At 42.4% G+C, this 15,615-nt stretch overlaps 1 protein-coding gene across 1 annotated transcript; it reads left to right on the top strand.

Annotated features, from left to right (window-relative positions):
• The first annotated feature begins 228 nt into the window (after positions 1–228).
• INIP (INTS3 and NABP interacting protein) lies at positions 229–14,827 on the top strand. The gene is made up of 5 exons (XM_037035849.1): positions 229–394; positions 2,313–2,392; positions 8,402–8,504; positions 10,751–10,841; positions 11,959–14,827. Exons 2-5 carry the CDS (start codon positions 2,368–2,370, stop codon positions 12,052–12,054), a joined length of 315 nt encoding a protein of 104 aa, XP_036891744.1. The 5' UTR covers positions 229–394; positions 2,313–2,367; the 3' UTR covers positions 12,055–14,827.
• Positions 14,828–15,615: the final 788 nt, after the last annotated feature.

Here is a 15,615-nt window from a genome sequence, read left to right as displayed (position 1 = left end):
TAGAAGGTGCTAGGGACCCAGTCAGTCTCCGCCCCGCCCCTACCTCGTTGAGCCAGCCGGATAGGTCTTTGGCCCCGCCCACTCGGGCACCGCCTTCAAATTGCAGCCTGCATCTCCCATGAGCCTCTTCGGCTGTCACTCTTCGGTAGGAAACTGGCCTCTGCAGGGAGGCTGCAGTAAAATACGAATCGTCAAGAGCTGCAGCTATTTGATTCGGATGGGAGGCGGGACTTCCGCTCCTCCGGGTTACGTCATAGAAGGCGGAAGTGCCGCGGGGGCGGGAAGGTTGTAGAGCCGCACGTTGGGCTAGGTTTGCCGGTCTTGAAGTGGTCGCGCCCCCTCGGAGAGCGCGATCCGACAGTGAGGCACTCCGGGGCGCGCACGCGTACACACGGTAAGTAGGGCCGCTTGGCGGCGCCGGGGCACGGAGGTGGGTGGCTCCAGTGCTGACCTGCTGTCGTTGTCTCTGGTGCCACTGGGCATTGGCCTCTCCGCTTTCCTCGCTTCCCAAAGTTTCTCACTGCTCCCTCCTCTCGGCCGCAGCCCCAGCCCCGCCTGCCATCCACGCCCGCCTGCGGGGACCCTTCTGGGGTGCAGCTCCAGCCCTTTCACGACCCTGACGTTGACCTTCACCCGATGCGCCCTCTTAACCCGGCTTCGCTAGCCCCGTGCTTCATCTGCAGGAGATACCTAACCATAGTTTGTTCAAAACCGACGTCCGTTTGCTAGTCCCAGTGCTTTCCCCGGCTCCCCTGAAGGCCTCCCTCATCACGCCAGGAGAACCTGCTCCTCTCTGCTTCCAGAGCTGTGTTTACGCCTTTTAAAGAGCGCGTTTGTAAAACTTTTTTAGTGTGGTTGCTTGAATGAGACTGTGTTTTCCCACCTATTATATGGTCCCATAGGGCAGGACTAGGGTGTTACTTATTTGGGATCTCCCTTCGTTTCCTTTTTAGCTTTCAGTGCACACTTTTTGCTGGGTACGTTTCTTTTCCCATTTTTAAAAAACTTTTATTATTTTATTACAGTTGTCCCAGTTTTTCTACCTTTGCCCTCCTCTGCCCAGTTTACCCCCCCCACACACTCCCACAGTCAACCCCGACACCGTTGTCCATGCCTGTGGGTCATTCATACATGTTCTTTGTCTAGTCCTTTTCCCTCCATTATCCCCTTCCCTCCTCGCCCCGCCGGTCGCTGTCAGTGTGCTCCGTGTTTTCACACCTGTGGTTCCATTTTGCATGTTAGTTTATTTTGTTCATTAGATTCCTCCTGTAGGTGAGATCATATGGTCTTTGTCTTTCAACAACTGCCTCATTTCATTTAGCATAATGCTCTCCAGATCCATCCATGCTGTCGGGAACGTAGAGTTCTTTCTTTCTGTTGCATAGTGTTCTATTGTGCAAACGTACCACAGTTTTTTTAAATCTGCTCATTTATGATGGGACTTAGGCTGCTTTCAGCACTTGACTATTGTAAATTGTGCTGCTATGAACATTGGGGTGCATGGGTTCTTTTGGATTGGTGTTTCAGGGTTCTTAGGGTATAATCCCAGCAGTGGAATTGCTGGGTCAAAAGGAAGTTCCATTTTTAGTTTTCTGAGGAAATTCCATACTGTTTTCTTTTTAGTGGCTACATCAGTCTGCATCCCACCAACAGTGCACTAGGGTTCCCTTTTCTCCACAATCTCTCCAACATTGGTTTGTTGCTTTGTTTATGATGGCCATTCTGACCAGTGTGAAGTGGTACCTCATTGTGGTTTTCACATGTATCTCTCCGATGGCTAGTGATGCTGAGCATCCTTTCATATGTCTCTGGGCCCTCTGTATGTCCTCCTTGGAGAAGGGTCTGTTCAGACCCTTGGCCCATTTTTAATTGGATTGTTTGTCTTCCTGGTGTTGAGTCGGATGAAGTCTTTATATACTGGGTACATTTTTTAAGTGAATCAAAAGGCACCATAGGTGAATCATTTTTCTTCCTAACACTGTGTCCGTATTGATGTTATCGACTGATACATGTGGTGGTATTTGGTAAACAGCCTAATGATATATTAAAGACAGTAATGCCAAAAGTTGCATCAACATCTGCAAGAATAAACACTTACCCTTCTTGCTCTAATTAAATACTTGAGGAGCTTGCAGAGTTTGTTTGTGATTTAAGTCTGTGTTCTTTTCAGAAGTGTGTTTCTGAAGAGATGAACAAAGTGCAAATGTTTCTAGTAGGAAGGCTAGCTGTTCCTGACAAGTTCTAATTTATTATTAAAGTATGGTGCATTTTTTCATGGATGTACATTTTTTCATGGATGTACATTTTTACAGGTGATTGTAAAGTACTGAGCAGTTGCCACTGAACAGTTAACACAGAAATAGGAAGATGGCAGCAAACTCTTCGGGACAAGGTAATGGCATGCTGGGACTGATTGTATTAGTGGGAACGTTTTCCTCATGTAGTAAATGTATTTTAATAGAAAATTGGGCATTAGGCAGTTACTGTAGCCAGAATACAAAGCGAACAGCAAAGTAAGACCCCGTATTTGAAGAAGTCCGACATTGTATCAGACATATAACATCTTTAATAGCTGTTAATCCTATATTTTAATATGTTAAGATTATTCACATCATAAACCTTAGGTCCTCCTCTAAAATCCGTTTTCTCTTGCTCTTTTACTTGAAATCAGAACACTTCTTAAAGCAGTTATAATGTCACTAAGCTCTATCCATACCTGTACTTCATTTGCTCCGAACCCTTTCACACACATCTCACCGGTGTTGCACCAGCTCTCTAAAACAAATCAACGTAGACACATCCTAAAGACATTTTTACTTAAAAGTAAGGTTTAAAAGGTAAAATTTAATTTCTGTAAAGTATTAAGTTCTACTTTGTAAGTAGTTTCCTACCCCAAAACTTGAAGGAAACTCCTGTTTAACTCACCATATTTTTTTATTACTCATCTCTGTTCTGATCTTTTCTGATTTAAAAAAAAATCTTAGTTTCATCTTATCTTAAACTCCATGCACGTGGAACCATAAAGTGGGCACTCGTTTGTGTTCGGCCTCTTGCACTCCCTCTGCTGTCCGGGACATTGACCCACGTCGTGCCACGTGCACCCGTCGTTCCTTTCTTTCTAGCAGGGAGTTCTGCTCTATGAATGTCCCCCAGTTCATTTATTCATCCTCCTGTGGGGAGGCTTTGGCCAGTGTGAATACAGCTGCTCTGAATGTTTGCTGTAAGCCCTTTTGTAGCCATTTGGATAAATTTCTAGGGATAGGGCAGCCCAGTGTATAGTAAACCTTATGAAAAACCGGCACACCTTTTCCCAAAGTGGTTGTACCGTTTCCGTTCCCTCCAGCAAACTGGGGGGATTCTGGCTGCTCCACACGCAGCACTGGCTGTCTCTGTTTTTGGAGCCGTTTTTGGGGGGTGTGAGGTGACATCTCATTGTAGTATTAACTTGCATTTCCCTGATGACAGATGTTGAGCGACTTTTTAACATACTCATTGGCCATTGGAAATCTCTTGTGCTGTGAAGTGTTTGTTCACATTTTTTGCCTGCTTTTTAAAAACTGGGCTTTTTATTTTAAAGGTTTTTAGAGTCTGGATACAGGTTGTTGTCACTGCTAATTGCATCATCTGGTTCATCTCGGAGCTGGTTTCTGTTGACTGCACTTTTTTTTTTTTTTAAGTATGGGTCACTTTTGCCTTTTTCTTACCATACTCAGTGATTCATTATTGGATACTGGATATTCTAATACATGGTAGTGACTCTGAATGTTGTTGTTTTCCCCTGAAATGTGATTTCTCTTCTAGCAGTCAGCTTGGCTCTACTCAGCTCAGACTCATGCCTCCCTTGTGCTGGGCAGCAGCTGAATGGACAAGCCCATGCTTGTCTGCTTCCAGCTGCTGTTTATTGCTGGGCTCCCTGTTCTGTTCTCTCAACTCACGGGTCAACATTCCCCTATGGTCTTTGATCTCTTTTTTTCCAAGTTATAAGGACTCAGATTAAAAATAATTTAAACAGAAAGGAAAACTAAGAGAAGTCTATTTTGAAAAGAAAATATGCCGCTAAAAAATCACAGTGCAGTCCAAATGAAAATAAAATTTTAGATGATCTCTTCATTGTAACACAAATGAAGTTTACCATTTGCCGGTTACTCTGTTTTTTAGCAGTTGCAATAAAATGCAGTCATTTTCAGTGTTGCCTTTGATCCCTAGTCAGATCCACTGTGAAGCACAGTCAAAGCCGCTTTGGCTTTTGTTGTTCCTCTTTTGTCAGTTTGTTGGTGTCATGGAGCTGCTGCAATTGGCCACCAGCAGAGGGAGTCAGTAGCACGTTCTAGAGACTCCCATACTCTTCAATGAGAACTGTAAATTATTATTTGTACGTATGGCACTTTAATCTCTGTATCAAGTTATCTCTGTACTGGTAATGTATACAGGGACTACTTATTTTGGAGATTGAATGTCAGGTGCCATAATTATCTTACAGTGGTAACTGCAAGAACAATGACTAAGAAAACAATCTTGATCCATGCGTTATATTAATGTCTGTGGTGTAGAGGACAGGATCCCATTGTGTTCATTAAGCCCTCTTTCCGGGCATCTTCTGTTACACTGCAGTAGTAATCGGGACTGCTGAGTTTCGTAAGTTCTTGGCAGACAGTTACTGAAGTCTCATATTCTTAGTATCCGCTGTAGTATAGAAACTTACTATGTGATTGAAGTAACATTTTGAGAATTTCAGTATGTAAAGGTAGATTATCAAACTGGAATTTGTCCCAAGTACCATTCCTGTGTTAAGAGTCTCTCATTCTTGGTGACATTAAAGTTCTGGGGTCTCGTGGTGGCAGCTGGGTTGGTCTAACCCGATTTCAGATACACAGAGAAACCTGGTGAAATTCTGAGTAAAGCAGGTGAATTCTTCTCTGGTTATTTTATAATTACCTCAAAATGCTTGTGGAAAAACTATAAACCCTGCAGATGAAGTGGTGGGAACGTAGATCTGGGGCCACTCTGTCTGCTCTTAGTTGTGATTTCGGGGTGCTGTGTAGGAAGCGGGAGGTAGAGCTCCTGGGAGAGCTTGCCACCTCCAACCCAAACAGAAGTCTTACCTTACCTTACCTTTACCTTACCTTAACCAGAAGGAAAGCAGATTCACCCCCTCAGGCTTGTTCCAAGGTGTGCTGCCTCTGAATTAACACTTTGTACCAGTGATGCATAACTTGCTTTTCTGGAACTTTTTAGCTTAGCTACAGTTCCCCATATCCACCCATTCCTCCTGCACCTAAACAAAAGGTCACAGCTATACTTTATAAGTGGACATGTGCTTATAGGGGAAACAAAACACCCAAATGTTTACTTAATTATTAACATAGTAACTTATAGTCAACCTTTTTTAAAACTGTCTTTTTATGTACTTTAACTTTCCTTTTTGTATCTTATGAATTTATAGCGTATCATAGATTTGATTTGTTCCATTTAACGGTAATTATTATTCTCTTTAATGTTCCATTTGTGACAGCCTGGCTAATCTCAAATTGTCTTCTTTGATCTTTGAGTGCTATCCTGACCCTTTGAAAAAAATCTTGCTTTCTGATAAGATATTCCAGGCCCATCTTAATTATTTTCTTGCTCTAAGACACAGAACTACTACTCTCTGAGAACCCCAGCTCCTTTTAATGGAGGATGGTATAAAACATTTTCTTTTATCCTCACCTGAGGACGTGCCTATTGATTTTAGATGGGGGGTGGGGGGCACATAGATGCGAGAGAGAAACGCTGATCGGTTGCTTCTTGCATGTGCTCCAGCTGGGGACCAAATAGTCATCCGAGGTATGTGCCCTGACCTGGAATTGAACCTGTGATCCTTTGGTTTACAGATGATACTCCAACCGACTAACCACACCAGTCAGGACTAAAGTATTTTCTTGTGAACAAATTAATCTTGAGGAATTTATATTTCTGTAAACAGCACTTCAGTCCTTTCCAACATGGTGACTTTTTTTGCTCATCATATAATTTACACATTCTCAGATTTTTTAATTTGCTTCTTAGGAATTTTCTATTTTATATTTATAGTCTCTCTAAATATCTAAAAAGATGTAGTTACATACTTCTCTTCTGAAAATGTATAAGCCTCTTCTGAAAAAAGGAAAAAAGTCTTGTCCTATAGTTGAAAATGTAGCTAGTGGTGTGATTTGCCTTAAATATTTGCAACACCATGTATACAAAGGGAAGAGAACCAACTTCCCTGGTGAAACATTTTCCACTTTACAAAGAATTCACTTTTGGATTCCTTTACATAATACATTCTGGTATATACCTATCCTTCTGTAATAATCTTTCCTTAATTTGTGTTACATCTCTTTTAGGGAACTTTCTATGGTATAAAAATCAGTAATACCCATATTCTAAATTTCCCACCTAATATATTATCAGGTTGTTTATAGTAATTTATTTGTTTACTGGGATAACAGGCCAACCCCTAGGTGGCAAGTGGAGTGACAATAACACAGCCTTCCTTCATGGACTAAGAGCATTGGCAGTCAGCAACTGTATTGATTTAGAAATCATGTATTCATTTAGAGCCTATAGTTCCTACTTTTCACACTTCATTTTCACGGCAGCAGGGAGTGACTGTAGCTGTCTTGTGCTCTGACTGTCAAACAGGCATGGATTTTAAGGAGGCTGTTCCTTCTTAACCAAGCCCAGAAGAAGGACATGTGATTTAAATTTTTAAAAAGTTGGTGAATTATATGCAGTTGTTATTTTTGTAGGCAGAAAAATGGTCAGATATAGGCAATTTAATAAATTTAATTTAATACATAAAATAAAAGTTCTCTGACACTGGTTGTTATGTTTACATAAAAATCCTAATTGTGTAAAGATGAGTTGATATTTATGGCTTGTGATGGTCCCCATTATTAGAGGTCTCGATAATTAAGAAATTATTTCATCATTGAAACTATTTTTAAAAAATATTTTTTAAAGATTTTATTTATTTATCTTTAGAGGGGAAGGGAAGGAGAGAGGGAGAGAAATATCAATGTATGGTTGCCTCTTGTGTGTCCCCTGCTGGGAACTGGCCTGCAACCCAGGCATGTGCCCTGACTGGGAGTAGAACCGCGATATTCTGGTTCACAGGCCTGAGTATCCACTGAGCTACACCAGCCAGGGCAAGAAACTATTTTTTATTGCCTTTATTTATATAGCAACTGATTTTCAAACCCCTTTGACAGATTGCCTTGATGGAATGAAGGGAATTGTTCATCAGTTGCTTTGGTGTTAGTTGAAGTAAAGGCCTAAAGCTGAGGTTTGTAAAATACAGTAGTCTCCCCTTATTTGTGGGGGACATGTTCCAAGACCCCCTGGGTGCCTGAAAAATCCCAGATAGTACTGAGCCCTATGTATGTGACATGTTTTCCTATATATAATACCTATGATAAAGTTCACCTTATAAATTAGCCACAGTAAGAAATTAACATGATAACTTAGAACAGCTATAACAATACAGTACAATAAAAGCTGTATGAGTGTGTTCTCTTCCTCTCAAAACATCTTATTACATGTACAGCATGAGTGCCCTGGACAAAGGAACAATTCGCGTCCTGGGCGGGATGGAGTGGGGTGGTATGAGACTTACCTGAAAATGCTGCAAACTTCAGTGTATATGTTTTGTATGTACTCTCTCAGCATTTACATGTTGGCATTTAATTCAGATTTTTAAAACATTTTGAATACTGCTTCTAGGCCAAGACTCCTTCTCTAGATCTCAGTAAGTTTGGAGCTCAGAACCAAGCCCAGTGTTAAGTTTTGGTAAAGCACACATCCTTGTGTGCCCTGTCAGTTACGCTCCATTTCTTTCTCAGAATTGCTTTTCATTCAGTTGCAGTTCTGTGACTTGTTCCTTGAAAGATTGTGTCATTTTGAATGAAAGCAGTTGAGAAAAAGAAATTATCATTTTGATCTAAGTATGTCTAATGCTTTTTCCCCCCTTGAAAGAGGCCTGCACAAAGGGGCCTACGTCTGAGAACTAAGAAAATCTTCACTGCCCGAGATTGACTGAACAGGGCAGGGTTGGTCCCTGCAGCATTTGGGGCCTCAGAGATTTTGTTAAAAAGCAATGCTGTTACTTATCCCTTAGTGGTTAAAATCATTTGGAACCAAGTCTTTGACTCCTCCCTCATTGTTATACTTCGCATATATCCATGTGTTGTACTGTTAAAGTTGCCGGGAAACAGGCAGTAGGGTACAGTAACCATCTGAAGAAACCCCTTACCAGTGAGTTCATTGTCATGTTAAGAGAAGAGGATGGTGCTCTCTGGGTGTCTAGGTGGCCTGGGTTTATACAATAGCTCTGAAATGTTTCTTATTTCTCTCTCTCCTCTCCTAACCCTCCTTTCTTTTTTAGGTTTTCAAAACAAAAATAGAGTTGCAATCTTGGCTGAACTAGACAAAGAGAAAAGAAAACTACTAATGCAGAACCAATCCTCAACAAATCATCCTGGAGCTAGGTATTAAAGAATACTGTGGTTTTATGTTCAGTAATATAAAAACCTATCTTGGACAGAATAATTGAAGTTGGGTGGCAATGGTTTATGTCTTTATCATTGGAATTTACATTGTTTTGTTTCCTAGTTAGAGTTGAAAAAAATTCAACAATTTATTTGATTCAATTTTAACCATTTTAATTCTGATTAGAATATTTTACTTTTCCTACAGCCTACTCTAAAAAAAGAGGTCTTGTATGATTTTTATTTATTACCGAAATTACTCTACTGTCCCACTTTTAAGCATTCTGCAAAGTAGGTAAATTTAGGTAGCTTAATGATCTTTATTGTACACTATTGTTTCTGTCATCTCAACTCTCTTCCTTCAGATTCATTATCCCATCCACTCACCACCTTATACTCATTTCTGCTTTCTCACTCACTTACTCCTCAGGCCATGACAGTCTGACAGCCAGGTGTCCCCCCCCCCCCTCCGCCCCACCTAGAATAGGCTTGAGCCTAGTTCATTTGCACCCTCCTTGTGGCTAAACCGACCAAAGTCATTTTCTTGTTAGAGAACTTACTATCATTTGTCAGCACTGATCACGCTCTCCTTAGAGAACTCTTTCCTTGGCTTCCATTCACTGTTATTCCACTACCTTGCTTTCTTTAGCAAACATTTCTCCACTGCCCGTCTCTTGAATGTTGATGTTCCTCCAAGTTCTGTTACAAACCCAGTTTCCCAGTCTGCCTCTTTTCCCTGGAGAGTTGCATCCACTTTCACAAGCTGTTAGTAATGTGCAGATAACGTGGACACATTCGCCCCTTTAACCTACTCCTCTCTCCCCAGCACCAGGATGCCTCTTGGACATACCATCTTCGATGGGCTACAGGCCTCTCAAACCCTATATTCCCCAAACTGAACTCATCTTCCCTTCCCTTTTTTTAACTAGTTGCTTAATATTCTTTGGTTTCTTGTCTCAGCAAATGGTACAGATCTACTAGTTATCAAAGTCAGAAATGTGAATTTCTGAATTGTTTATCATTTGAATTGTTTATCATTCCCTTTCACTTTCATCTCCAAGCACTTAACCCTTCTCTTATGTTTACACTTTGAAACGTGTCTCAGATCCGTCCGTTCCTCTTCATTGCCCTGGCCTGGCACTGTCATTTCTGTCCTCAGTCACCACACCTGCTCCCTCACTGAACTTCCCTGTAGTCTCTCCGACAACCAGCAGGGTTGCCTTAAGGTTAGGGCACGTGTTAAGCAGGAAGGTGAAGACAGGGTGGTGCAGAGCAGCGCGCTGCAGTGGCACAGCCGTGTCAGCAGTGACCAGCGTCCTCCCGTCTTTCCTTTCTGCCTTCCGCATATGTCAGCCGCTCCCTAGTGGCCAGGACAGGACTGCATGCCCTAGGCCTCCCCTCCACACTGAGCCACCTACAGAGGCAAAAGCCGGGAGGTTCCTATCCTATGTTCCTTTTTTAAAAGTGAGGAAACTATGCTCAGAAGCCTTGCAACAGACTACCCATCAAACCTAATTGCTTAGAATCAGGTACCCTTTTCTTGCATAAACCAGAAACCAGCAAGGATTATGGCATTTCTTACACCAAAGTTCACTCCTGAGGGAGGAGCTGGGCTGGCCCCGAAGCGTGGCACCGCTGATGACTGAACTGAGTGTGGGTTTGCCATCAGCATGGAAGAGGGAGACGCAGTTGTTGAGGAGACCAGCACTGTCTGCCATCGCTGTGGTCTTTCTGAACCGCACGTGGTGCTTCTGGTCTGCCACACCTCTGCTTGTACCGGTCCTCAGAGCCTGCTTTCTTAACTCACTTCGTATCCTGGCGCCCGCCTTCCTCCCCAGCCTCATTTTTGCCAACCCACTTCGCGCCTCCCCAGCCCTAACCTCCAGTCCTACTGAACTCTTAAGTTCTTCAGACATATCAAGTTCCTCTGTCCTGCATTCTGTATCTTCTGCTTGAAATGTTCAGCTCTTCAGTTTTCATCATAGATGTAGCTTTACAATAGACTGGAGTACCTCAAGTCTGTCTGCAAGTGGGGGACTGTAAATCATCAATAAAAAGGAGATCATTTGAAGCCCCAGTATACAACACAGGCTTTCTTCATATACGTTAATGTAGACGGTGGGAAAAGGCGAAATGTATTCTGGAAGGCCTCTTTTTACTACTGTATATTATATAATGAAAAAGGTGATTCAAAATTAAGGAAGCGCATACCTTCCACAGCCAAGTAACTAAGATTCCCATTTTAGCATCGCACTTTCGAGACCCGCCCTTAACAAGGACTTCCGGGATCATGCCGAGCAGCAGCACATTGCAGCCCAGCAGAAGGCAGCTTTGCAGGTGAGCCACGTGTGACTGACAGTCTTGTCTCATCGGAGCTTCCTGTCTCACTGGAAGCCAGCACAATTCCCATTTTGTATTTATTTCAGTGGAGCAATATCAATAAAAATGTTCCACACATAATTGCAGTGGTTTGCTGATGTTCAGTTGTGCCCAGAGGACTGGAAGGACCAATAGAGCAGTAGTGAAAATAACTTTTATGGTGTTGACTCGGCTGTGATTGATTCTGTGCCGTACCTGGCAAGGGATTGCTTGTGCTTAGGAGTTTAGCACATTTGGATGGACAGACGGATCTTAAAAGCCGAACTTTTAAGTTCAGGTTTAACAGTGAACTTTAAGGCTGGTTTAACAGTGTGTCTGTTTAGTTCAGTATTTTCAGATTTGTCACGCCATTATACCCTTTAATAGCCTTGCTGGTTTACTGTCGTGGGGATTCTTTAATGGTCTGCCTGGCTGTTATGCAGGAAATGTTTCAGGACTAACTTTTTCCACAGGAATGCGATAATCTAGCCATTTAAAAAACGTATTTTCTTCATGATAATAAACAGTTTTAGTATTCCACTGATCATGGATAATTTAAGTTTCCCAGAGACATGGTTATCTATGCGTTTAAACCTTGGGATCTCAGAATTAGAAGAGATACTAAAGATCATCTCACTGCAGACAACCTCAGCACAGTCCCCCTTTCTGTGGTGACAGGGGAAGTCACCGGTGGCTTTCTGTTGTTTCAGTTCCAGCGTTCAGCTGCCTTGTTGTTGTTCTTCTGACTGCTGCCCTTTTTTCTCAAGCTCCTGATTTGCTGATCAAAAGCAGAGTACATTGGGACCGTTCTTGCTAGTGTCCCCCACTTCAAGGACCCAAGGACATAATTTGTGTTTCTGACTGGAAAGAATCACTGGGGAGAACGTGTACCGGGAGTACCTGGTGCAACTTGTTGATACGGATTCTTTGTTATTGTCCATCTCCTGTGTATTTAAACAAAATTAGGACAAGAACTGATTTGAAAGTAAATTTGGTCTCAAGTACTTACTCAGAAAGGATAAGTAATTTTAATGCCTTCGTTGAAGACTTATAAGTCTTAATAGCGTAACTGCTGTTTTTTTTAACTCTTTCCCAGCATGCACATGCACATTCATCGGGATACTTCATAACTCAAGACTCCGCTTTTGGGAATCTTATTCTTCCTGTTTTACCTCGCCTGGACCCAGAATGAAGAAATTTGGAATGAAACTGACTTTGTAACATCAAACGCCAAAGCTACTATTGTCCAGTGCTATACAAGCTGTGACTTTCAGAATTTTGGTGAACGTATATATTTTGCTCCTTTAAAAGAAAGGTATGTGCAAATGAAAGGAAAAAGGGGGTAACCAGGATGATGAGAGCTTTGGAAGCTGTATCTGAAGACTGATTATGCTACCCGTGACTGTAACTTATTTGTAATGAAGGTTGACTTTAGGGCTAAATCGAACTCTGAATTAGATGGTCACATAAACTCACTCCTCCAGCTCCCAGCTAGTCGGACCGAGTACATCATGTCCACAATGGATTTTTAAGAACCATTAATAGTACTTAGCTTCAAAGAAATGAGGGTGCTTTTAAAAATGTGAACCAAAAGGCTTAAATAAGTTACATTCATATTTGCTGTTTATAGAATTGATATAAATGTACCTTTTGAGTTTATAGTCAACATATCATCCTAAAATAATACCTTTTAACTCATAACTAATTTCCTTGTTCTCACCTTTAAAAGAAAACCCAAGACCAAGATACTAATCAGTCTGACACATCGTTTAAAACCAATATGCCACTATAAATTAGGTGACTAAATGCTATTAAAAACAATGATATGAAATGTGGTGGTTTTAAGTTTTATGCATGCTCTTATTTTATGTTACTACATGAATGATGTACCTGCGTGGTTTTCCTGTTCATTTTTATTCTAATTAAAAAACATATGGCAGTTGAGCCCCTTTTTAATTACTAGAAGGGGAAGGAGTTAGGTTAAGCAGTTCCTCAACATGGTACATCTTAAGCAGGATCTGGAGTGCTTTAAATATCCCCACTGCCTTCCTTCCCTCGTCCTACAGAACCAGAATCTCTCGATTCAGAATAAAGTCTGAAAACCATGGGTTAGAGAATTCAGTTTTCATGGCATATAGGGTCTGGCGCAGATAACGCCCCCCTTTTTTACTACAAACTTATTATAAAATCATAAGCATATCATTCTGTAACATAACAATATCACAGTCAAGCACACCATATGACATGTTAGGTGAAATGTTCAAATTAAAACTATATATTATTACACCTATATTATTACCCTGCCAACCATGCTCTGGTGTTCCTTCTGCTGGGTCCTGTATGTTTATAAATTCATAGTATGCAGGTCCCTGAAACTTAGAGGTCATTTAGCTAAAATCTCCTTTATTTTACTTTTAACAGGATTCAAATTATATTTTATACTATATCACAGATACAGAATTTTATAGAATAGCTTATAGCTGACCTCACCTTGGCCTTGTGCCCCCATCCTCTGTAGTGGAGGATCAGACTTAACACTTACAATTCCAGTCAGGGTTAATATTTACTCCAAGTTCATCCCCCTTTTCAGTAAGTTTCTTCTCCTGCCTCCCCTAGACATTCGCACCAACCACATAGCCCCATCTCACCCAAACTACGACAGGAGCAGACAGTTCTAGACTTGCCTGTGCCATGTTGAGAATCTGAACTGATTTTCTTCATCTGGTGAGTTGGCAGCTGTCCCCACTGTCGTGGTCACCATTACAGCAAAGGTGCCCTTACTCCTGCCGCGGAGGAGCTCCCCAGGGGCTCCGGCTCCCGTCCTGCCTCAGGTCTCTCCAGCTCCCTTATGGTGGGCCTCATTTTCTTCAATTAATTGGACTAAGTTTCTGTTCTTTGTAATACATGACCTAAATCCGTGGTTCTAAATCTATCTACTTGATGCTAGGCAGATAGAAAATTTGGATTGTGGTTTTTATACTCTCAAAGCGTCTAATGTGTGACTTTTATAACCTAGGTTAAAGAGATCTGTTTTCCAGTGTTTACCTTTTCTAGTGTCGTAGCCTTTTCAGTGGATGTTGCCTAAATCTGCAGTAGTCCTGGCTCCCTCCCACCCACATCTCTTTCAGACTCACTTTGGCTCCATGTGTGTTGGTGAACAGCTGCTCTTGTAAAACACTGTGCTCTGGGGGGAAGTGGTGAGTGTCGCCTGCTCCCTAAGGAGGCCACAGTGGAGAGGGGCCTACTGTGGCGCAGCGGTGATGGCCAAGGAAGCCAGAACGCAGTGCGGAGCGTGGGAGAGGCATCCTGGAGCACGCGGCAGCCCAGACAGGCCTAGAAGTATCAGTGGGGCTTCACCTGGCAAGAGAGGGAAGAGCTGCTCCAGGCAGAGCTCAGGATCTCCGAATCAAAGAGAAGTAGGAGCTAAGACCCGGAGCGGACCACAGAGGATGCCGGAAAGGGCAGCAGTGGGCTCAGTCAGAAGCCCCGAGTTGAAGTTTCATTATTGCTTCCCTCTGATTGTGGGTGAATCTGCCGCACTCGCTTGGTTAACCTCTCTTTACCTGTCACTCCATCCCTCCTGTACCATAAGAACAGAATAGGCCTTCATTGGAGAGACGCAGCATGTGGGAATGGGAGTTTCATTCCGTGAATCTGTTTCTGTGTGTTTGTATGTGTGTTTTACTTGTTCATTGTGTCTTCCACCAGTGCGATCTCTGAAGGCAGGGATTTTTGTTTCCCTCCTTCTCTTCCTCCCCTCCTCCCTCTTTGGTTGTTCCTGTTTTAGTAGATGGTCAGCACCTACTTACTGAAGGAAGGAAGGAATGAGTCTACATAACCTGGATGGTGATATAAAGGGTTTTTTTTCCCTGTGCCTCATGCTAATAAAGTATTGAAAGCCACTGCTAAATAATACTGGTGATAGTGCTTTGTATGAGTCTGGAATAAAAACTGAAATGACACAATTTCAAAAGCAGATATTTTTTTCCTGAACAATCTGTAAGCTGTCTCATTAAGTGAATCTCAATTCTTTGCTTTGCTTTGGCAATTGGAACTCAGCCTTCATATGAGTTTATGGCTCACTGAGTTAGGGTTTTGGAAATACAGTTTCACAGAACAGAACAACAGAGAATATCAGTTCATTAGTACAGGTCACCCCCACTGCCAGATCCCATCAGCTAACACAAGTCCCGTTTCGACAGCATTAAGCTCAGCCAATATTTACTGACTGCTTTTCTTACCCACTTCTGTGTGCACTCGTGCACAGTAGATGCTGGGGATTTTTTTAACGAGCAAATAAAAGAATGGATGGAGGAGGAGGAGGCCTTCACTGTCCTCAAGAGTCTGACAGTCTAGACAAGCACACAACTAATGCTGGGCGCAACTTAGTGAGGAGAGGTGAGTACTGGAGCCTCGAGGACCAGTGAAGGAGAACAAGCATTTGAACTTGGTCTCCAAGATGAGAAGATGTCGGCCAGGAAAGAGCAACATTCAAAGCAAAGGAAACGCCTGCACAACAGGCAGGGAGGAGAGGTGTAGGGGCCGGTGTGCAGCGACCAAAAGTCCCATTTGGCTGGATGTGCAGGGGTAGATTTGGATAGATTTATGCAGGACTGCCATTAGAAATGAAGCCAAAGGTAAGCTGGACTTATGTTCTGAAGAGTCCTGAATTCTCGGATGAGGCAGGTGTCTTTATCCAGGCACTCCGCTGGGAGCTATTATACATTTTTTAGTGTAGGTAGGTATAGAGATG

The sequence above is a fragment of the Sturnira hondurensis genome, unplaced genomic scaffold (assembly GCF_014824575.4).
Source record: "Sturnira hondurensis isolate 20B ecotype Veracruz unplaced genomic scaffold, ASM1482457v3 Scaffold0022566, whole genome shotgun sequence".
Taxonomy (NCBI): Eukaryota; Metazoa; Chordata; class Mammalia; order Chiroptera; family Phyllostomidae; genus Sturnira; species Sturnira hondurensis.
This window is presented reverse-complemented; position numbering and strand designations above follow the sequence as displayed.

Coding starts and splice junctions, on each gene's coding strand:
- INIP (XM_037035849.1), top strand. CDS start 2,368: ATGGCAGCAAACTCTTCGGGACAAG. Junction 2,393..8,401: donor AGCAAACTCTTCGGGACAAG/GTAATGGCATGC, acceptor TTTCTTTTTTAG/GTTTTCAAAACAAAAATAGA. Junction 10,842..11,958: donor AGCAGAAGGCAGCTTTGCAG/GTGAGCCACGTG, acceptor ACTCTTTCCCAG/CATGCACATGCACATTCATC.